The 19987-nt window shown below is 32.1% G+C and overlaps 3 protein-coding genes across 6 annotated transcripts; 1 reads left to right on the forward strand and 2 right to left on the reverse strand.

Moving 5' to 3' along the window:
- The first annotated feature begins 1628 nt into the window (after positions 1-1628).
- LOC8277947 (alkaline ceramidase) lies at positions 1629-5147 on the forward strand. 4 transcript variants are annotated; one of them, XM_015718797.3, is made up of 4 exons: positions 1629-1897; positions 2659-3002; positions 3636-4191; positions 4565-5147. In XM_015718797.3, the coding sequence occupies exons 2-3, from the start codon at positions 2749-2751 to the stop codon at positions 4147-4149; spliced, it is 768 nt and encodes a 255-aa protein (XP_015574283.1). In that variant the 5' UTR covers positions 1629-1897; positions 2659-2748; the 3' UTR covers positions 4150-4191; positions 4565-5147. The 4 variants fall into 4 exon arrangements, with proteins under 4 accessions (XP_015574283.1, XP_015574284.1, XP_002518399.1 ...); XM_015718798.3 differs by having other exon boundaries at positions 4614-5147; XM_002518353.4 differs by having other exon boundaries at positions 3636-4166.
- Positions 5148-5373: 226 nt separating this feature from the next.
- On the reverse strand, positions 5374-13625 carry LOC8277945 (phosphatidate cytidylyltransferase 1). Its single transcript, XM_002518351.4, has 12 exons — positions 13477-13625; positions 12553-12697; positions 12046-12299; positions 11090-11241; positions 10818-10959; positions 10564-10720; positions 9086-9133; positions 8919-9005; positions 7988-8116; positions 7821-7877; positions 6069-6152; positions 5374-5981 (listed from the first exon to the last, which is right to left on the reverse strand). Exons 2-12 carry the CDS (start codon positions 12622-12624, stop codon positions 5892-5894), a joined length of 1272 nt encoding a protein of 423 aa, XP_002518397.1. The 5' UTR covers positions 12625-12697; positions 13477-13625; the 3' UTR covers positions 5374-5891.
- Positions 13626-16088: 2463 nt separating this feature from the next.
- On the reverse strand, positions 16089-19461 carry LOC8277944 (coproporphyrinogen-III oxidase 1, chloroplastic). The gene is made up of 8 exons (XM_002518350.4): positions 18677-19461; positions 18490-18565; positions 18077-18171; positions 17603-17686; positions 16997-17084; positions 16781-16905; positions 16586-16684; positions 16089-16479 (listed from the first exon to the last, which is right to left on the reverse strand). The coding sequence occupies exons 1-8, from the start codon at positions 19220-19222 to the stop codon at positions 16411-16413; spliced, it is 1182 nt and encodes a 393-aa protein (XP_002518396.1). The 5' UTR covers positions 19223-19461; the 3' UTR covers positions 16089-16410.
- Between the last annotated feature and the right edge of the window lie 526 nt (positions 19462-19987).

Raw genomic sequence — 19987 nt, forward strand, 5'->3', positions numbered from 1 at the left:
GTGGAAATTATAGAGTAAAAGAGAGAGGTTGAAGTAAATAAGGGTGTTGATTAATGCTGCCTAAAGTGAATGTGACTGTCTTAAGGTCCAGGTTCACATCATTTTACTCTATACACGTTCCATAAATTAAAGCCTTCTTCTGAGTTACGCCCCTCTCTGTCTCTCTCCTTTTCTTCTAAGAAAAAACAAACACTGAATAGGTTACCTCTTTTATTAAATAATGATTTTAATCCTACACTAATTATAAGTTTGCTTAGATTCATTTGCATCCCCGTGCCACATATTCTCATGCATCAGATGCCAATCATTTAACACCCATTTCTCCCCCAATATTTGGATGTGGAAATTAGACGCAGCCTGTCTCTCAGGATGACCAAGTTCAATGAACCTTTCCTCTTGTCTACATTCATTGAATCCTACATTTTTCTAATTTCTCATTCCCTTTTTTTTTTTCCTTCTCTTAACTTCCTGCTATGAATGACCTTCTTAATTCTAAAATATTTTATCTACTTAAAGTACTTGTTCAGTTGGATATTTTAGGGCACTTGTAGAAGGATACATGTAGGGTTTGAAATTGGTACCGACAATGGGTGTGGATAGTATACACATTAATATATTTACAATAATTAAATTCATGATGTTAGTTTAAATTTTTAGATTTTAAATTTATGTAACGATTTTTTTTATAATTTATTAAACATATTTTAATGTAGACTACATGTTTAGATTAGTTTTTACTGTATTAAATTTATGATTTTATAGTATTCCAATAACTTATAGTATCTTTACATCAAATTTTATACACCCTCCAAATTTTTGAACATGTGGATTATGCATTAATTGATTCGATGTCACATGATACCAGTATTATATATATTTTAAACCATTAGATTTAGTCACAACCGTTTGATAAAAAACTTACTAATAGAATAATATATTGCTTTTTTAATGATTACATGTAATACAAATACAAAATTCAATAATATTTATATTTTATTTACCAATTATATATTTTTTAGGAAAAGATTAATAATTAATTTTTATTAAAAATAAAATTCTTATAACACCGGAATCACACGACACTAAATAATGATCAAATATATATACAAGTGAGTACAATTCAATTAATTAAATTGCATCATCAAAAAACCAATTATATCAGTTTGATTTTTGTTGTCGATAATATAACACTAAACTAAAATAAAAATTATTGACACTTGAGACCTAATTCAAATGATAAAAGAAAAATCACACTTGATCAATTATTATCTAAGCTGATTGGTAAACGTTTTTTACTATATATATTATTATTAGCATGTCATTTACTAATGTAATATGTTGTTATTAAACTAGTATATTATAAAAGGGATAGATTAATTAAACTCCATTTGTAAATTATGGTCATTTAGTATTTTTAATATTTCTCAATTTATTCAAAAAATAAATATTATAAAGAAAAAGTAAAAAAAATAAATTAAGGATCAAAAGGGTTAAATGAGTTAAAATTAAAATTAATCCGCTAGTGGGCTTGATTAATGAAATGAACGAAGAGAAGGCTCAGCCCATAATGTTGCCTCCTCGAGGGAGACACTTTCTTTAAGAGAAGAAGCAGTAATTGTATTTGTAATTCCTCTCTCAATAGGAAGGCTCAGCTCCAATCTCCTATGCTACACAAACAAATAATAGTCAAAAATAGCCCAATTTCAATTCAAACAGGCTATTTTAAAAACCATTAAATAATAAAGTGGTATCTAATCTTGTAGTTGCCTCGAAATGGCGAAAAGAGAATCTGATGTGCTTTGCCTGTAAATGCGATAGCTCTTTGCCTTTGAGGGAAAGAGAAATAGAAAAAGAAAGATACTGTGTGCCAATGATGCCTTCTTCCCTTTGAACCAAGGTCCGTTCTTTTTCTTTTTCTTTTTCCTTTCTTTTAGGAAGTGTATGATTAAACATATTTGAATCGTGGCGTATCTATTTGCTTATGCAGTGGTTGTTGCTGCCTTCTCTTTGTAAATTGATTTTTTTCTTTTTCTTTTTTTCAAAAAAAAAGAACTACATGAAAGGCGTTTGAGATTAGATCTTAATTTGAGGGATTGATTAGTTAATAGTATTCGACTTTGGAGGATAGGTTAGATGGCCGATTCCCAACAAAGAAAAAGAACAAAAAGCTTTTAATATAAGTTTGAAAGAGGAATTCAGAGAGCTGTTGCGATTGTGATTTGGCCAGGCTTTGTACAGATGTCACTTTTCACTCCTGCCTTTTCTCAAATGCTCCTGGTTAATTCTTATATTGTGTATATATATATTGTATAAGCTAAAGAAGAGGCTGATAATTTGCAGTTTGCAATTTGATTCTGTGGGTTGCATCCTTATTCTTATATGTTTGACTGCCTCATTATGCATTTGCCACTATGCAAACTTATTTAGATATAATGCATACGCTGGTATACCTCTTGCTGATTTGCTCAAACTAACTCGTTTGAGAAATTTATCATTTTCTCAGTCTCTTTTCTCTCTTTTATCATCCTCAAAAGTTGATTAATTCACTACGCTTTTGTTACTTGTCTTTTCGGTTTTAGCTTTCCTTCTCAAGTTTTCTCTTTCATGTTCCTTTATCTGATACATTCTTGCTTCCTGTAACTCTGCCTTTCTCTGTAGGCTCCTCTTTACCAATTCACAAATTCTGCCACATCCCGAGAGAAGAGATTTGGCTTAGTATATTTAAAGTTTTCACGTTCATAGAGGAGAATGGCTGATGGAATATCAAGCTTCTGGGGTCCTGTTACATCCACTACTGAGTGTTGCGAGAAGAATTATGCTCATTCTTCTTATATTGCAGAATTTTACAATACCATATCCAATATTCCATGCATTCTTTTGGCACTCATTGGCCTTATAAATGCCTTGAGGCAGCGATTTGAGAAGAGATTTAGTGTTCTTCACATATCTAATATGATACTTGCTATTGGCAGCATGTTTTTTCATGCCACATTGCAACGTGTGTAAGTTTCACTCCCTCGTTGCATGATCTTCAACACTATTTAGCTATATGCAAACTTTTCCTCACTTCTGTTATTCTCCAGCAACTATTAGTCTTGAGGATGATTCATCTCAAACTTAAGAATCATATTGCAATAAGTAGTTATAATCATAATCTTCATATGATCCTATAATGCTGGGTGCATGTGTTGCTTGATTTTCATCTTGTGAAGGATCTTTTCAAGTTTTCTCCCTATATACTCTGAAGAAGATGGTGACCATGATTGTCTTTTCATCCGTAGGTCAAATTCTTAAAAAGAATGAGCTAGAGAAAAATTAAAGAAGAAAAGAAAATTCGTACAGTCAAATTGCACCCTCGTCTACATCCATCTTGCTAACTATCCTCAATAAACTGCTAACAAAGTTTATTTGCATGTCTATTGCATTTGATTTACCTATCTTCATAACTGACACTGGCCCCTTGCACTCTTTTAAAAAATCAGAAATCTAGTGTTTTCTCTTTTTCTTTCTGTAAGCCCGAAAAGAGCTAGGATTAGCATACAGCGGCTATTGCATAGATATTGATATTCTCTGGATTATCTTTTTGTTGTTGAGATTCATTCAAGACGATGATGGTGATTTTAACTTATTTCCAGGCAACAGCAGAGTGATGAGACCCCAATGGTATGGGAGATGCTTCTGTATATGTACATCCTCTATTCACCAGATTGGCATTACCGCAGTACAATGCCCACATTCCTCTTCCTATATGGTGCTGTTTTTGCTATCGTTCACTCAGTGGTACATTTTGGAATTGGCTTCAAGGTGCATTATGTGATCCTCTGCCTCCTTTGCATTCCTCGAATGTACAAGTACTACATATATACACAAGATGCTGCTGCCAAGTGGCTAGCGAAGCTGTATGTGGCTACGCTTTTCATTGGTAGTTTGTGTTGGCTTTGTGATCGTATTTTCTGCAAGAAGATATCAAACTGGCCCATCAACCCACAGGGACATGCTTTGTGGCATGTCTTTATGGGTTTTAATTCCTACTTCGCAAACACGTTCTTGATGTTTTGCCGGGCAGAGCAGCGAGGATGGTCACCAAAGGTTGTCTGTTTTGCCGGTATTCTTCCGTATGTGAAGATTGAGAAACCAAAAGTTCAATGAAAGAAAATGAAGCGGAGGTAAAGTTTTTTGTTGTTACTGGAGGTATGTGAGTACTGGCCAAGAAGGAAAACAATCACTCAAATTCTTTTGTTCATCTGGATGGATCTTGAGGATGAAATCTGACATCAGAGTTTTATTTGTAAAAGTAGAATTATGTACTATATTCATATCATTTGCTGGAATTGCTAGATCAGATGAGTTGTTTTTGGATAGTTTTGTTATGCAATTGTAGAAATCTGCAATGCTGTGATGAATACCTTAGTTGAATTCCTGAGTTCATGAATTTTGCCTCTTAGTCTAATGTCATTGATTGAACAACTATGAATCAGGATTACCTATTTAGAGTGCATATCAGTCCTATGTTTCTTTCATTATTTGCTTTCTCACGATGTTTATGTCTGCATTGGCGCTGCAGTTTAAGCAAATTGAAGCCCAGGGGCACATTTATTCATGATGATTGGCAGGTTGATGATGCAGGATCATTTCTAGCAAGCATGTGGACTAGCCTATGCAGCAACTTCAAATACGCCCTGGCAGCAGAGAAACAACTTAGAAAAGGCTCACTAACTCGGAATAGCGCACAGGTTTTTACTTTCCGTAAGAAACAGGAGTGGGCGGACTGCTTAGACAAGAAGAAAAAAGGAGAGATGAATATCCATTCCTGATTGCCTTTGATTCTCATTGGAATGGGACCTCCTCGGCTTTGCCTTAGAAATTGGATACTCTTCTTATTTCCTACTGAGACAGGCAAGCAACGACTTGCTTCATCTTATGGTTTTGGTATCTGTCTTTCCGTCCAACTGTGTTGTTTGCTTTGGGACCTGTTCCACCTTCAGTTCGAGATCTTAGGTCGACTGAAGCCAACTATATTTATTGTTTCATCTTATGGTAGCCGTCTGTCCGTCCAACTGTTGTCGTTGGCTGTTCTGCCTTCAGTTTGGATTCTTATGTTTGGGGTTTTCTCCTTTGAATTGGCACTGGACTTAAAAACTGGTTAACTGGAATCTTCAACTTGAACGAACCAACTCACTTCTTACCAAATGCCTTCTAAAGAAGTGATACCAACCAACTTGGTTAGGAGTTATCTTTTTACTTGACCTCGGCAGCAGAGAAACAGTCTGGAAGAATTTACTCAACTTGAGAAACTTATTTTACATTAGGATGTGAAACTTTTGTACCACACATGCATTGTAAAACTAGAAAATAAAATGAAACTCTTTCCCAAGCGATAAAGAAAATTAAATTAGCAAGCAGGGCTTTTACAGTTCCAATAATAAACTAGATGTCATTTTCTCGTTGCTAACTGTAACCTAACTTCAACCAGCTCATTTATCTCTAAGTTTCTTAATAGGAGTGCCTTCCCATTGTTAGCAGCTTCCCATCTTGCTCTCGAGTTTCATGTGCCTCTTTTAATCTCTCACAAATCCTTCATTTGAGAACACTGGATTACAGATCTGAAAAGACAATTCCCAGTACATGCTGTTGACAGTTTACCTATATTATTACAGATCTGAAAAGACAGTTCCCAATACATGCTGTTGACAGTTTACGTATATTAATCTGTTAATGCTGTACAGAGTGCGCTCGCTAAAGAATGCTTGCTCCTAGAGATATTTGAATCTGAAATTCAAATGAGAACATATACAAACACTTCTTTTTTGTTTCCCTTTCTTTCACCCCTAGGCCACCATGTACTTAAACATGCTGGACAGAGTAGAACGTTACAGATGTGCTATGCAAATCTAAGAACGTCCAACCACCCTTTCCCGAACCATTTCCCCAAGCTTCATGTACAAGGCATATTGCTCCTCAAAAGTAAGGTTTGCCAATATCTAATAAACAAGTAACAAAGTCAACACATCCGCATTTACTATGATACAAGGGAAGACATAATAATATGCACAACTTCATGAATTTACCTGATCTAAGATCATTTCAACCGATATACTTTGAGGCACAACGAACGATTGATGATAGATGTATGCAAACACAGCCATTACCATCTATAGTAAATGAACATATCAATCAGAACAAAAAACATGAAAGGTAGCAATTTAAATTAGAGCAAGATTGACCACGAAGATCTATCTGCTAATTCACATGATTTAAGCAATGAATAAAAAGCCTTGAATTCAAGTGCACTCCAACTCGAGCGGGAAGCATTAGGGAGGAGATTTCTAACAATCCCCACTTACCAAAAAATATCTGAGAAGAATGTAATGTTATGTATCAGGAACGGCAGAATTATAGAGAACAGGCATCAATAATGGAAGAGAGTAGTCCTTTACAGAGACCAATGGACAATATAGCAGTAAAGCCATCAAAAGATCAATGCTTTATGTAACACAGCTTTACAAGCACACTATGAAACATTGAATATCAATTAAGATGGGATATTACCATCCTTTGAACAGTGGCTCTGAATAGCACATCTGAATAACACTGAATAACAACAGTAAATATATGATCGCTATGTAAATGATTTAATTTGAAAAAAATTAATATATCTATTGAGTGTGTTGGTTATTATTCTTTTTGTTTTTGTATTGTGTTCTATTTTTTTCTTTTTCTAAATTTGGAAAAAAAAAATCCAACTAAGCAGAGTACAGTTCGTGCTGAAAGATTTTGATATTTTTCATATACTATCTTTATCTGGTCCCTAATTTTTTTTTGATTTTGGAAGCGAAGTTATTTATTATAGTTCGATTTAGTTCAGTAAATAAGGGTTCTTTAATTATTTTCTTGGTAGATGGTTCTGTTTACGAATTATGAGAACCAATCTGACCAGGATGAAAGAACTTTAAAATTTTCAGAGCACCCTTTAGATCACTTGTATCACTTCATATACTTATGAAGCCCATCTCTTGTTTCCTTCTCCATCACCTTACCATAGCAATGCAGACATCAAATTTCTCCCAAAACTATTCATACCCAAAAGAACTTATCTACCTTTCTCATTCCTCCTCTCAATCTGAGCTTCCCTACCATGTCATGTGAAAGGAAAGGAGGATTCATTATCTGGTTAATTTGGCTGCAATTTAAGGCTTGAAATTTCAGCTTGCATGGATAGGAAAGAAGGAATTCCGTCTAGCTCATTTCTTGTTGGCTTCATACTGCATAATTGATTTTAATCCAGGAATTAATAACTACAGGTTCCTTTATCTATTGTTTCCAGTGTTGATTTCCAACTTATTTTACATATATAATATGGGCTTTTGTAAAAATTCTTGGCTTTGTTAGAATCTGGATAACCAACTTTGTTTTCGAGAAAGCTTATGGATTTGAACTTTTATATTCGAGTTGATCCTTTCTAAACCAAAACTAAGATATACTGACAAACTTGAAAAAAATTGCTTTGTATCTCAGTTTATCAGCTTCAATTTTGGTGAATAAGAATCCAGAACTTGACCAAACCCACCCAACTTGTTTCCTGAGCAAGTATCAAGTGGTGACTTACAAAAAATGCTTACTTGGTTCCAGATAACCATTCCCTCATTAATGTATTTTAAAAGATTCTAGGTCCACTAATACCTGAATTAATCATGGAATTCATTCTTTGGGATCATAAATTTAAAACAGAAGCTGACAACTTATCCAACGACATTAAAACCACATAGCCAAATACCAAAACAGCTTAGTTTCTCAACACTTCAAACTTTGTTACAGCTTACCTGGCAATCCATTCGATCTGTAATTCCCCCATGTCCAGGGATACTGTCACCAAAATCCTGTTGCAAATGGAGGAGGCACACTCAAAATGTTAGAAGATAATGTCAAACATGCAGGTCAGTAAATTTTCCTACTCCATTTTTGGATGCTAAAAGCACTAAGGGTGCACCTTGATCTTAAAAGCTCTTTTGAAACCACTTGCAAAGAAGCCCCCAAAAGGTGCTATTATTGATGCAAACAAACCAAGCCATAAAGCATGCCATTGAACAGGTAGAATGGAGATTTCTTTCCATGGAAACTGCATAAGAGCATAAATGAAGCATTATAATTGCTGAAGAAGCATTATAATTTGATAGAAATAATGACTGGCCCAAAGATTTCGTCAAACATCATATTTCAATAAGGTATGGTGATTGTACATAGTAAGTATTCGCCACACGGGAAGGTGGGGAACATTCTACAATAAGGTAGTTACGTCAGACATTTTCTTTAGAAAAAATACAGTAATAGGACGTACTAAATGTTTCTCATGTCAAAATAGATGTTAATGCGATCTTATTTTCTGTCTCAAGTTCAACAAAACCACCTTACTACAAATCTATTATCATGTCTACACATTTATAAGTGTCTTGTTTTAAATAAGTGCATGACATGGAATGAGATATTTTTTGTCATGGCCTAACTATTGAAAACAACTAGATGCTAGATAGAGTAAAAAATGTATTGCAGCATTTAGTGACATGCAAAATGATCACCAAAATGCAATAAACAGCTATCAAATGCTTGCCAATATGCAGGCAGCAAAATTGACTATTCTTACATTTTCCGCAAGAAAAATTAAGTGAAACCAAAAGGTGGCATCAAAACTTACAAAAGGGAATTGCTCAAGTTTAATAAGAATTACATGTATGATGCAACAACATGATGCACAACACAACTAAAAATTACAAAGATCACAAACACTCTAAAACAATAACCATAAGATTATCTAAAATCATATGTCAGAACAACAACAAAGCAAGCAATTGTCATTGTGTTATTAACAAATAGAAAGATAAGGTGTAGACATTCAAATCCAATCGTACTTCCAATTTACTCACCCATTGAGGAACCCATTCTGGTAAGATGAAGTACTCCGGCTTAAATAAAGGTCCAGGATCACATTGAAGCCAACCACTCGATAAATCCTGCATGGTCATAAATCTCTTACAATTACCTAGTTCACCTTATCATGTACATCAATAGATAAATTTAGTAGAATATTCACCTTTCTTGGACATGTTAGCCACTGAAAACGGCCCATCATATTTGCCAGCTGCATGAACAAGCACAAATTTGGTTAACATTTGAAGAATCATCTTGTCAAGACTCTAGTCAAGGTGAAAGCAGTAGGCTTTTGAAGTAATTGAGATGGGCATGAACTTGTAGAAATCTTACAACAAACAAATTCTAACAAAAAAGAAAAAGGAACTAAAATTGACTCTTTTAAAATTAAAATACTTGATGGAATAAAACCTTATTAAACATTAAATGTATTACCAAGAACGAAAACTGTAAAATAGAATGAGATTAATGTATTCAAAGAAAACTAATAATGCTCTTCATAATGAGCATCTTAGGAATATCCAAATATAAAAAGTAAAAAACCTTATTTAAATCCAATAGACTCTTTATTTTTCACTTTTTAGTTTACTTTTATTTTCATAAGCATTAATAGTTTTATTTTCTCTTTCACTTTATTTTAGCTTTTGCCAATAGAAAAAAGAGAATTAAAAAAATCAATTAATAGGATGTATAGGAGCTTGTAGTGCATTTATTAAATTAAAATAGAGAGTGAAATTTGGCTCTACACTATTTACTTCATATGTAAAGGATAAAGAGTCCATTGGAGTTTTATTTATGAGATGACTCTTTAAAATAAAGAATTTGACATATACATAAAGAGTACGTTGGAGATGCTCTAAAATAATTTCACAATCATTGCACACTCCTTCTATGGGGAATACAATTCTCACCTAACTTCTTTTTTATGGTATCACTTGTGTAAAAAGTAACTTTCTTTATATTTAATAACTTCTAAATTCTATGTATTTGATAACTTTTTATATTTTAAAATTTACCACCAATCATAAGTATTAAAATAACAAACACTGTTTCAAAAAAAAAAGTTACTAAGGGAAGATGATATATAGATGTTTAGCAATTTTCCTTTAAATATTCTCTTTTATAACTAATAATTACAAAGATTTTTATTAATTATTGAACAATAGACCTATTAATTAGTAAGGAATGAAGGTTGTCCTTTGAAAATTAATTAATTAATTGAATTATTGATTTAAAGATAAGATATAAGAGAGTCAACTGTACTAAAGAAATGGATAACTCGAGATCACATACTGATTATCATTAGCCTGAAGTAACCAGTGTCTACGACTTCTTCTATTCATAGTTAACTACACAATTGAGACACTAAGCAACAGGTTTCCTAGAGAGCACATAAAATAAGTAGATTAGTAGTTGGGAAAACTCTGCAGACAAGAAATATAGAATAATACACTGCTCACAATGACGCTATAATAGTCAAAACACACTGCTCATATTTTCTTTTTTCTTCTTTTCACCGGGACACTGCCATATTTTCAAATTTAGAAACATGTTAACTAAAACTTATTTTGCGGTGAAATAGTCGTTAAGAAACTTAAATTCATTACAGTTGACAGAAAAGGGAGCAGAAGTGGTGCTCACCACAAACGCAGATATCATAGTAGTGACAGAGGCTCCAATGAACCCCTCCCAAGTTTTCTTTGGTGATAACTTAATCAAAGGGGTTCTTCCAAAGAAGAAACCACAGATATAAGCAAATATGTCATTGATGACAATTAGTGAGGCTGGAAGAAGAAACCTACATTGCAGAGATAAGAATAAACTCGAATATCAGGACTGATATTATAAAACTTGAGGTCTGTCAACATACAAATGCCAAAAAGAAGTTGAGTTACCAGAAAATCCCTTCAAAAATATTGGCCACAGTAAAAGAGGACTGTGTAAACACCACAATAAGAATCATATGTGTCCATGCATACTGGCCAAATTGATACTTGTACATCTTCTTCTTTAGTGTAAGAATGAACCACATAAAACCTGAGAAGAATTTACAAATGAAATGTAGCATAAAGACATTCTGAAGAACAAACTCATTGTAATAAGCAATAGGAACTCCTAAATAAAAAGGATGATCGCAAATTATATAGAGATAATGTATGTAACCAACCTGCAATATACAAGAAATAACACATAGCCATATGATACTTGATGAGACTGTTCACAAGCTGGAACAAGAATTTGTCTGAAGTCACAGTATTGACTAGCCGCTGACTGAGAATTCGGCCATACACAAATAACATCGCAGTGAAAAAGAAATGCCTGACAAGAAAATAGAGAAATTTGTAAACTCAAATGAAACATGTTTAGAATAATGAAACATTAGATGCAAAAGCCTATTAGATTTCTATTGGAGTTTCTATTCTTCCTTTTTTTTTTTCCTGTTTTGGAAATTGAGTAGCTAAATGGGGATCAAGAGATTCCGGACCCCTTCTATATGTCCGCATGCACTGAATTAAAATAGTACAAAAGCAGACTTACTTTTCATATCAGCAACAACACAGATACTGCTTTAATTTATTTTTTCTTAAGAGTCCAAGCATACAAGCTTAAATTTGTAATCAGATAAATTTGAGAAAATCTTAGAAATTTGTGGTGAAAATACTGCTTTAATTTATTTTTTCTTAAGAGTCCAAGCATACAAGCTTAAATTTGTAATCAGATAAATTTGAGAAAATCTTAGAAATTTGTGGTGAAAAATAAATATCTTGATCTTTGCAAGGGATACATGATTCTTTTTAGTTAAATAAAAGAGTCCATGCACTTGTTACTTTGTGAACATGGAAAATAAAGCCAAATTTATGATGTTTAACTACATCAGTCACTAGGAAAAAAGAATAAAAAGTTCAAATAGACTTTTTTTTTTCAAGCTGGGACACTCAATTGCACCAAAGTAAAATAAAATAAAATATGTAGTCAAAACAAAAGTTTATCCATTCAAGATGCTGTCATCATCATTTTACAAATAAATCTATTAGTTGCCATTTGAATTAAAATAATATTCAGTTCTATGTAACTAAAAGAGTAGAAATAATCCAAAGCGACAAGATGATGTACTATCCTTACCAATTCAAGAGTCTGAATCCTGGGAGATGCCTATCTTCATGCGCTTTCCTTAGCAGATTGAATAGCTCTTTGGCCATATATATTTGGATGACAACCACCATTGCTGTGATATAGAGATGACCCATGTAGACTATCAAAGCAAAGCTCCCGATCATCCAAACAGTTGAGCAGGTACGTATCCACATGGACTTGTATTTATTTTGATCATCAACCAGTAAATGGCCTCCGTTTTCTTTAGCAGCTTCTGGAACAACCTGACAACCGGACAAAACACAGAACTGAAATTTACTTCCCAGCGCTTTTCTAAGGAAAGCATTTTGGCTTCTCATAGAGTAAAATTGCTCAAGTCTCCATGCATGTCAGAAAAATAACACAAGCGATAAGGATTTCACTAACAGAGATTAGAAGCTAGAATACCCTTAAACAGAAGAATGGAATACCAAATGGAAATAAAACTCATTAGTACATGATAATGAACAAACAACATATTGAGATAGGGTAAGCAACCTCATTGGAGCGCTTCCGATGGCGAAGGCGAGAAGATGTTGAGGGGACAGTGGAGTTGTGATCCTTTTGCATGGCTGTTCACTTACTTTGACTTGATGAAGAATCTAGATAAAACTGCATGTATATGGGGCTCAGGGGTTGCTGCCTGACACATGAAATGATACAATGAGCCCTTATTAGTACTAGAGGTAGAAGGATAGGGACGACAAATACAGAAAGAAAAGCAGCAAATGATATGAAGTAAAGTTACATAATGAGAAAGACCAAGCATGGATTGTGTGAAATGCATATTAGTGAGGGAACTTAAATTTGCTGCAGAAGCATAATAGTGATGCAATTTTCAGCAGAAAGGCAAAATCAAAGAAAACCAAACATGCTGGTTACAACAAACCTAAATGATTTTCTAAAGTTACATCGTTTTGGGTTTTTAAAATGATGACAATTTATATTTGTGCCCATCATAGATAGGCAAAGGCCTATCTAGAAGACTACTCCACTCGAGCAGCAGTGACAACTGAAAAGAAGGAAATAGATAAAAGAGAAAGCAGAAACTTGCAATTGGAGCAGGTTGAGTTCAACTATTTCATTTTATTTTATTTTTTTTAGAAAAAGGAAGCATTGTAATCTGAAAACAAGAGCATAAGAAAAGTGAATTGTTGAAGAAAAACAGATTCGAACTTTAGAAGGCAGGTAATCAATAAGTTGTGAGCATCTAAATGGGGATTAATTTCACAAAGAAGTAAATTCAAAATTGAAGCAGAGAAGAGAAACCCCAATCGACAGTGAAATCCAAATTCGAAAAAAAAAGTTTGCTGAAAATCAAAAAAGAAAGGAGCAAAAGATCCAATGTTTATACCATAAAAATAGGAAAGAAAACAAAGAAACATGAGAAATAGAAAGAGATTAAAAGCAAGGAAACCTTACCTGCTTTAGAAAATAAATATATAGAAGTAGAAGAAGCGGAGAGCAACTCTTTCTTCTTCTTTAATCTTTTTAACACATAACAGAACAGAAGAGAGAATAAGAATAATAGCAACCAGCAAGCTAAGCTAAAAGCATACCAAAGCGACCCCTTATTTATTTATTTCGTTAATATATATAATATTCAAAGGTACTTTATAAAATAACTTTATTTTTAACACCATTAATTTTAATTTATTTAAGTCTTATTTTTTAAATTTTATAAATAAAAATCACTAATAACCTATTAAATCATTTATAATTTTATAATTATAAAAATAATTAATATTTTATAAAAAATAATAATATTTTTCATATTTTTATAAACTATGCTGATTTTTAAGTAAATGTGAAAAAAATTATAGAAAAATATTATTTTATAGAACTCAATAATTTATAAAAAATATTAATTATTTTATAATTATAAAATATATTACTAAAATATAAAAATAATAATTTTTTATATTTGTTTATAAATTATATTAATTTTTTATAAACGTTATTAGTTGTAAAGAATAAATAATATTATAAAAAATAATTAATTTTATAAAAAATAATTATGTTTCTAAAATTTAATAATTTATAAAAATATTAATAAATTTATGAAAAAATTAAATTTTTCGTAGCTCGCGAAATATATTACTTAATTATGAAAATAATAATAATTTTTATATTTTTTTATAAATTATATACTAATTATTTCTAAATATTACTAGTTGTGAGAAAATGAATGATATTATGAAAAATAAATATTTTATAAAATTTAATAATTTATAAAAATTGATAAAATTATGAAAATATTTTTTTATAATTACAAAATATTGATAAATTTTTTTTATTTTTTTTACGAATTATACTGATTTTTTATAAGTGTTACTAGTTATAAAAAATGAATGAATTTATAAAAAAATAATTTATAAAAAATAATTTATAAAATCTAATAATTTATGAAGAAATTATTAATTTTGCTAAAAATATTAATTTTTAATTATAAAATATATTGCTAAATTCACGAAAAATAATAATTATTTTTATATTTTTTTATAAATTATATTAATTTTTATAAATAAAATTAGTTGTGAAAAAATGTGATATTATGAAAAAATGATAGTCTTTATGAAATTTAATAATTTATAAAAAAAATGAAAAATTTATAAAAAATATTAAATCTTTTCAGAATTGTGAGATTTATTTCTGAATTACAATTATATATATTCTACAAATTAAACTAATTTTTTATATACTTTAAAAGTGTATGAAATTTTAAAATTATCTTATATTATTTTAATAAATTTTAATTTTATTTGATAATCTGTAATTACAGATTACTAATTTATTTTTAGAAAAATTATCTAAATTATTATTATCTTATTGGTGTGGATGAAAATAAAATATTCCTATGTTCGAAAGTTATTCCTTTCATTTCTTTATTTATTTCATTAGTTTTCTTTTTTCTTAAAATTCGCCGATGTTGATATTTGTGGACGTGTCGATTTGACAAGCCTCGAAGATGAATAGGGCATCTTAAGCTACTCTTCCTCTTTTAGTGAGCTTGGAAATGGGCTTTGGGCTTCAAATTAGCAGCTAGTGGACAAGGCCTGAATCAATCTGGACCGGCTTTAACTCTGATTCAAATAGTGAAAAAAGGTTAGAATTCTAAATTAAAAATTATGAAAACCGTATTTTTAAAAAAAATTAAATTCATCAAATCTTTTAATTTATTATTTTTATATTTTATAATATAATGAATATATATTTTATAAGAGTTAGGAGTTATGATTTAATTTAATTATTCTTTTAAATGCTAATTAAAGTTGAGTTTAACTAAATAATCAAACACTATCAAGAATATATATATCATTAATGTTCTTATAGGTGGATCAAATTCAAATATATACTTTTTTTAAAAGGTTAAATTGATCTGAACCAACAGTCCAATATGATGTTAAACCTTAACTAACCTTACCTTTTAAAATTTTGAGGCGGTTTATGAATTGGATTGTTGATCAAAGGGCAGCTTAAGTTCAACCATTTTGGTTCTAGTTCGATTTCGACCAGATCCTTTACGCAGGTCTAGGTGGAAAGAGTTAGTTGTAGTAGGTTGGGTGGGTGAGGAAGGTAATTGAAGGGACAAGAATATAGGACAAAGAAGCTTGCTAGAAAGTAGAATCAAAGAAGCTTTATGAACATAAGACCATTTGGGAGTTCAATGAGATGTAAATGTTATGCAATGATCAGAATAAGGGTTGAGAACTTTATGACACCTGAATATATGTTGACATTAGGGTTTTAGTTTAGTATAAACAAGAATCATACCCTCTGCAAGCAGTTTATGGGCATTATTGTGTTGCTATGAGAATTTCACTTATTACGGTTCCAATATTGTGTTTATTTTTGTTCAATGAATCTCCGTCTAAAGTGCGATTCTAATTGCAGTAGAAATAGATGCATGTTTATGTCTGTAGGTTGTGGGTACATGTCCCAAAAGGGCAGGGAGTAGCTGAGCCTGCTTTGCAGAATTGGCTTGCTGTGGTTTTAAATTGTCGTTGCACACGCACAAATTGCGGGCCTATGGCTACTTAATAAATGATCAAGCTTCATAATGCATTCTAGAAAATCTGGCAATAAATTCCAATTCGAATTCGCCTTGCCTTTCCAACCTTCACAAAACTAGGGAATCGTCACTAATTAGCCAGAATTTCTAACCATCTAAACAGCTGAGGATCCAAAGGACGTAGTTTGTTTTACAAAGAAAGCTCCCATTGCCTTTCATGATTAGTAGATTATACTAAGCTTCTTACTTCAGCTACAAAAAGCGCATCCCAAATATGAGAAACAAGATACAAGAAATGAGGTAAAAAGTAATTAAAAAAAAAAAAAAGCTTATTGGCAAGAAAACTAAATCCATTCTTTTGGATTGATGCAAGCGTCTAACAACTTCCACTCTTCGCTTCCCTCTTCAGGTTTCTGTATGCAAACAAAAAACAACCTCCCATTGTCAGTTCATATATTTTCACTCCTTAATCTCGCATCCCATAATGAAACATTGATGCAAAAGCCTTTGGTAACCTACATGGTCATATTCCCACCGTGCAGTAAGTGGCAGAGAAACAAGAATACTTTCAATTCGACCTCCTGTCTTCAGCCCAAAAGTCGTACCTCGATCATAGACCTTTAATTGGACAAAGGAAAAACACAGCACTCAAAGTTTGATGTTGAAGAAACTTTAGCATCTTTAAAAAAAGCAGTTAAAATTAAATTATAATACCAAATTAAATTCTACATAGCGTCCCCTTCGTAACTGTTGCCAAGCTTTATGATGCTCTGTAAAAGGCATATCCTTTCTTTTCTCTATAATGGGAATGTATGCAGGCACGACAGAATCTGCACATTCTGCAATTTAACAAAAAATTTGCACATGAATACAAATTTACATATATTTCTTGATAAAACCAACCAAGACAAGTTGATCTAAAGTAATTACCAGTGGCAAAAGCAAGCAGCATCTCTTGATCATAATCATTTAGATCATCAAAAAATATTCCCCCCAGTCCTCGCCTCTCACCTCGATGCTGCATATCAAAATCAAATTCAAAGAAGTCACTTTTAAGCAAATTTCTTCAAACTAGCTTATTCTGCCATAATATACAAACAGAAAAAAAGAATCTTGAAAATAATGAAGTAGGTAAGAACAAATCTAGCATAATTTTAGCAGAAACAAGAACTTGAAACTATGATGGAGATAATTATTACAAATTATACTTAAGTTAACAACATAAATAAAAAGGAGTCCTAATTGGAAAACCACATCATAATAACATTGTTTTGTTATCCCAAAGTTCCGGTGTAATTCATTTTCTCTTTTTTTTCATTATTCGACCTAACAAATGCATAATTACATAAGATCAAGAGGGCCAAATAGCACATTGATTATAATTTGACATTTTATTTGTTACAGTTAGATTACATGCAGGAACAATTGCTATAATGAAACTGGGGCACTGCTAACACAAGAACTTCAAAACCAGAATACCAATGCATCTAGAACAATACATAATAGTATTGTTAAAAGTTCTAACAACGTGCATACCTTAATATAGAAATAGTCATCACACCACTTTTTGAATCGAGGATAGAAGGTAGGATCAAATTTGTCACAGGCTTGTTTCTGAGTCTGCAGCAAAGTATGATTTTAGTTTAACTCAAAGAGAATTAATCAAAGAAGGCCAGTACTCTACAACCAAGTTACAAAACTCAATTCTTATACACTGCCGCTAGTGAAAAAGAGTGAGGATGAAGAGCTTTCAGTTCTATGTGGATGAAGAATGGAAACTGAACCAATATCCTTTGAAAAGTAAAAGTATTAGTTTCGTTTAATTTTTTCTGTTTTTTCCCTCCTTTCCTCCATCACTCCAAATGGGGAGCACTGAGAATTCAAAGATGAAATAAGTAGGTGCTCAACTTCTGATAAACCATAAAGAAAACAGAAGTACTTTTGATCATTAAAACCACATTTCAAAAGTAGGAAAAAAGAAGAAGTTAATTAAAATGAGAGGTTACTTACTGAATGGAAATGCTTTACATCCTCCTCGAAAATGTAAGCAGGAGTCAAATCGGTCCCGCCACCAAACCACCACTGCCTAGGGGCTCCAGGAGTATCTGCATATAAAGACTACAAGGATGAAACAACATCACCAGATCTTAATTTCAAAGAGAGAAACACCAAATGTGATAAAATTTTGTCAGTCATTCCTCTCTTGCATGGAAAGATGTGGAATGGTAACATAATTGTAGGTAGTAGGTCTTTAGAGGTTTGAAAATTATCAGAAAAAAAAATGATAAGATGTGAAATGATAAGCAACTAAGTTCTAAGATCATTTGTAAATCTAGGATTAACAGAGCAGGTGATAAAATAAGAGCAAAATTAAGCATAGAGTTGAAAAACTTTGAATCAAATTTAAGAGATAATGCAAATACCTTTAGGGGCATCGGTCTCAAAATAACGATAATTAAAGTGCAATGTCGGGGCGAAAGGATTCTTAGGATGCAAGACCTGGAAGACAGAAAAGTAGATTTGAATCGAATATGATTTAGTAAAACGAAAAAAGAAAAAAAGAAAAAAAGAAAAAGAAAATGATAAAAAGAGAGGGAAGAGGTTCCATACAGAGCTGATGCCAGCAGCAAAAAAAGGAACGGGACCAGGCTTGTGATCGGAAGAAGCAGCCTTGGCAGCCCTATAAGCTTCAGGGGGCATAACGCCATAAACAACGGAGACATTAACCCCAGCCTTCTCCCAAACGGCGCCGTCTTGCAAGACCCTGCTAATGCCGCCACCACCACCAGGTCTGGACCAGACATCCTCCTTGAACTTGCCCACTTTATCGACAGACTCGATGGCAAAGCAGACGCTGTCCTGGGCTTCTCTAATCATCTTCTCGAAGCGGGCTCTGACCTCGCCACCTTCAGATTCCCTCAGAAATGTGAGGGGGCGTTCGGCCTCGGGAGTTTCCTTCTCAATAGAAACAGCAGATCGTATCATGAGGGAGGGTTGATTACGGAGTTTGAGGCGTAAGGGCGAAAAAGGCAATTGTACTTTTGGGACAAATTTAGAATTCAATTTTACAGCTATACAAGTAAAAGAAGAGGAAGAAGAAGAAGAAGAAGTGCAAGTAGAAGAAGTAAGGGCGAAAGAGGCAGCAGCAGGAGGCATTTCCTTCGAAACCAATTTCACTGCTTTCTTCTTCTTCTTCGACTGAAATTGAATTGGATTGGATTGGATTGAAGGATTTATATAGGTGAGGATATAGTGGGGTTTTTCTTAGGTATTCATAGTAGTAAAAACATGAAGCAGATAAGGCTATGTTTTCTCTTTCTTGCTCCCAGTTTTTGACTATCCCTTCCCTTACCTTCCTACCACTCCTATCCCTCCCTGTCGAGCCCACTGCATACCCTCCCACAGTTTAAGCAAAATCATTTTAGTCAAAATTAGTATTTTATTTACGGCTAATTGCAACAGAAAAAGAAAAGAAAATCCCCCGTTTAGCGTTTTCTGTAAGTTTTCTTTTACCCTCTCAAACATAAATTTTATGATTTTTGTAATTCAAAGTATTGGTTAAAGAATATATAAAATATATAATATTAATTTTTAGAATTTAAATTTTTTTTATATAAATTTTTTATTTTGACATTTATAATTATCTTTAGAATAATAAATTTAAATTTATATATATAATTTTATAATTTTATAAATTTTTATTAATTTATTAATTAATAAATTATATATGATTAAATACTGATTTTAATTATAAAAAATAATATATTAATTATATTTTAATATAATTTATTTAATAAATAATTTTTTAATAAGATAATGATATTATGTCAGTTCACATCGATCTATTATGCGCCTCTACATCTAGCATTTGACAGAGCTAGTTTAACGAAAATTCTAATAAAAATGAGTTTTTAGTATAAA

Source organism: Ricinus communis, chromosome 5 (genome assembly GCF_019578655.1).
Source record: "Ricinus communis isolate WT05 ecotype wild-type chromosome 5, ASM1957865v1, whole genome shotgun sequence".
Taxonomy (NCBI): Eukaryota; Viridiplantae; Streptophyta; class Magnoliopsida; order Malpighiales; family Euphorbiaceae; genus Ricinus; species Ricinus communis.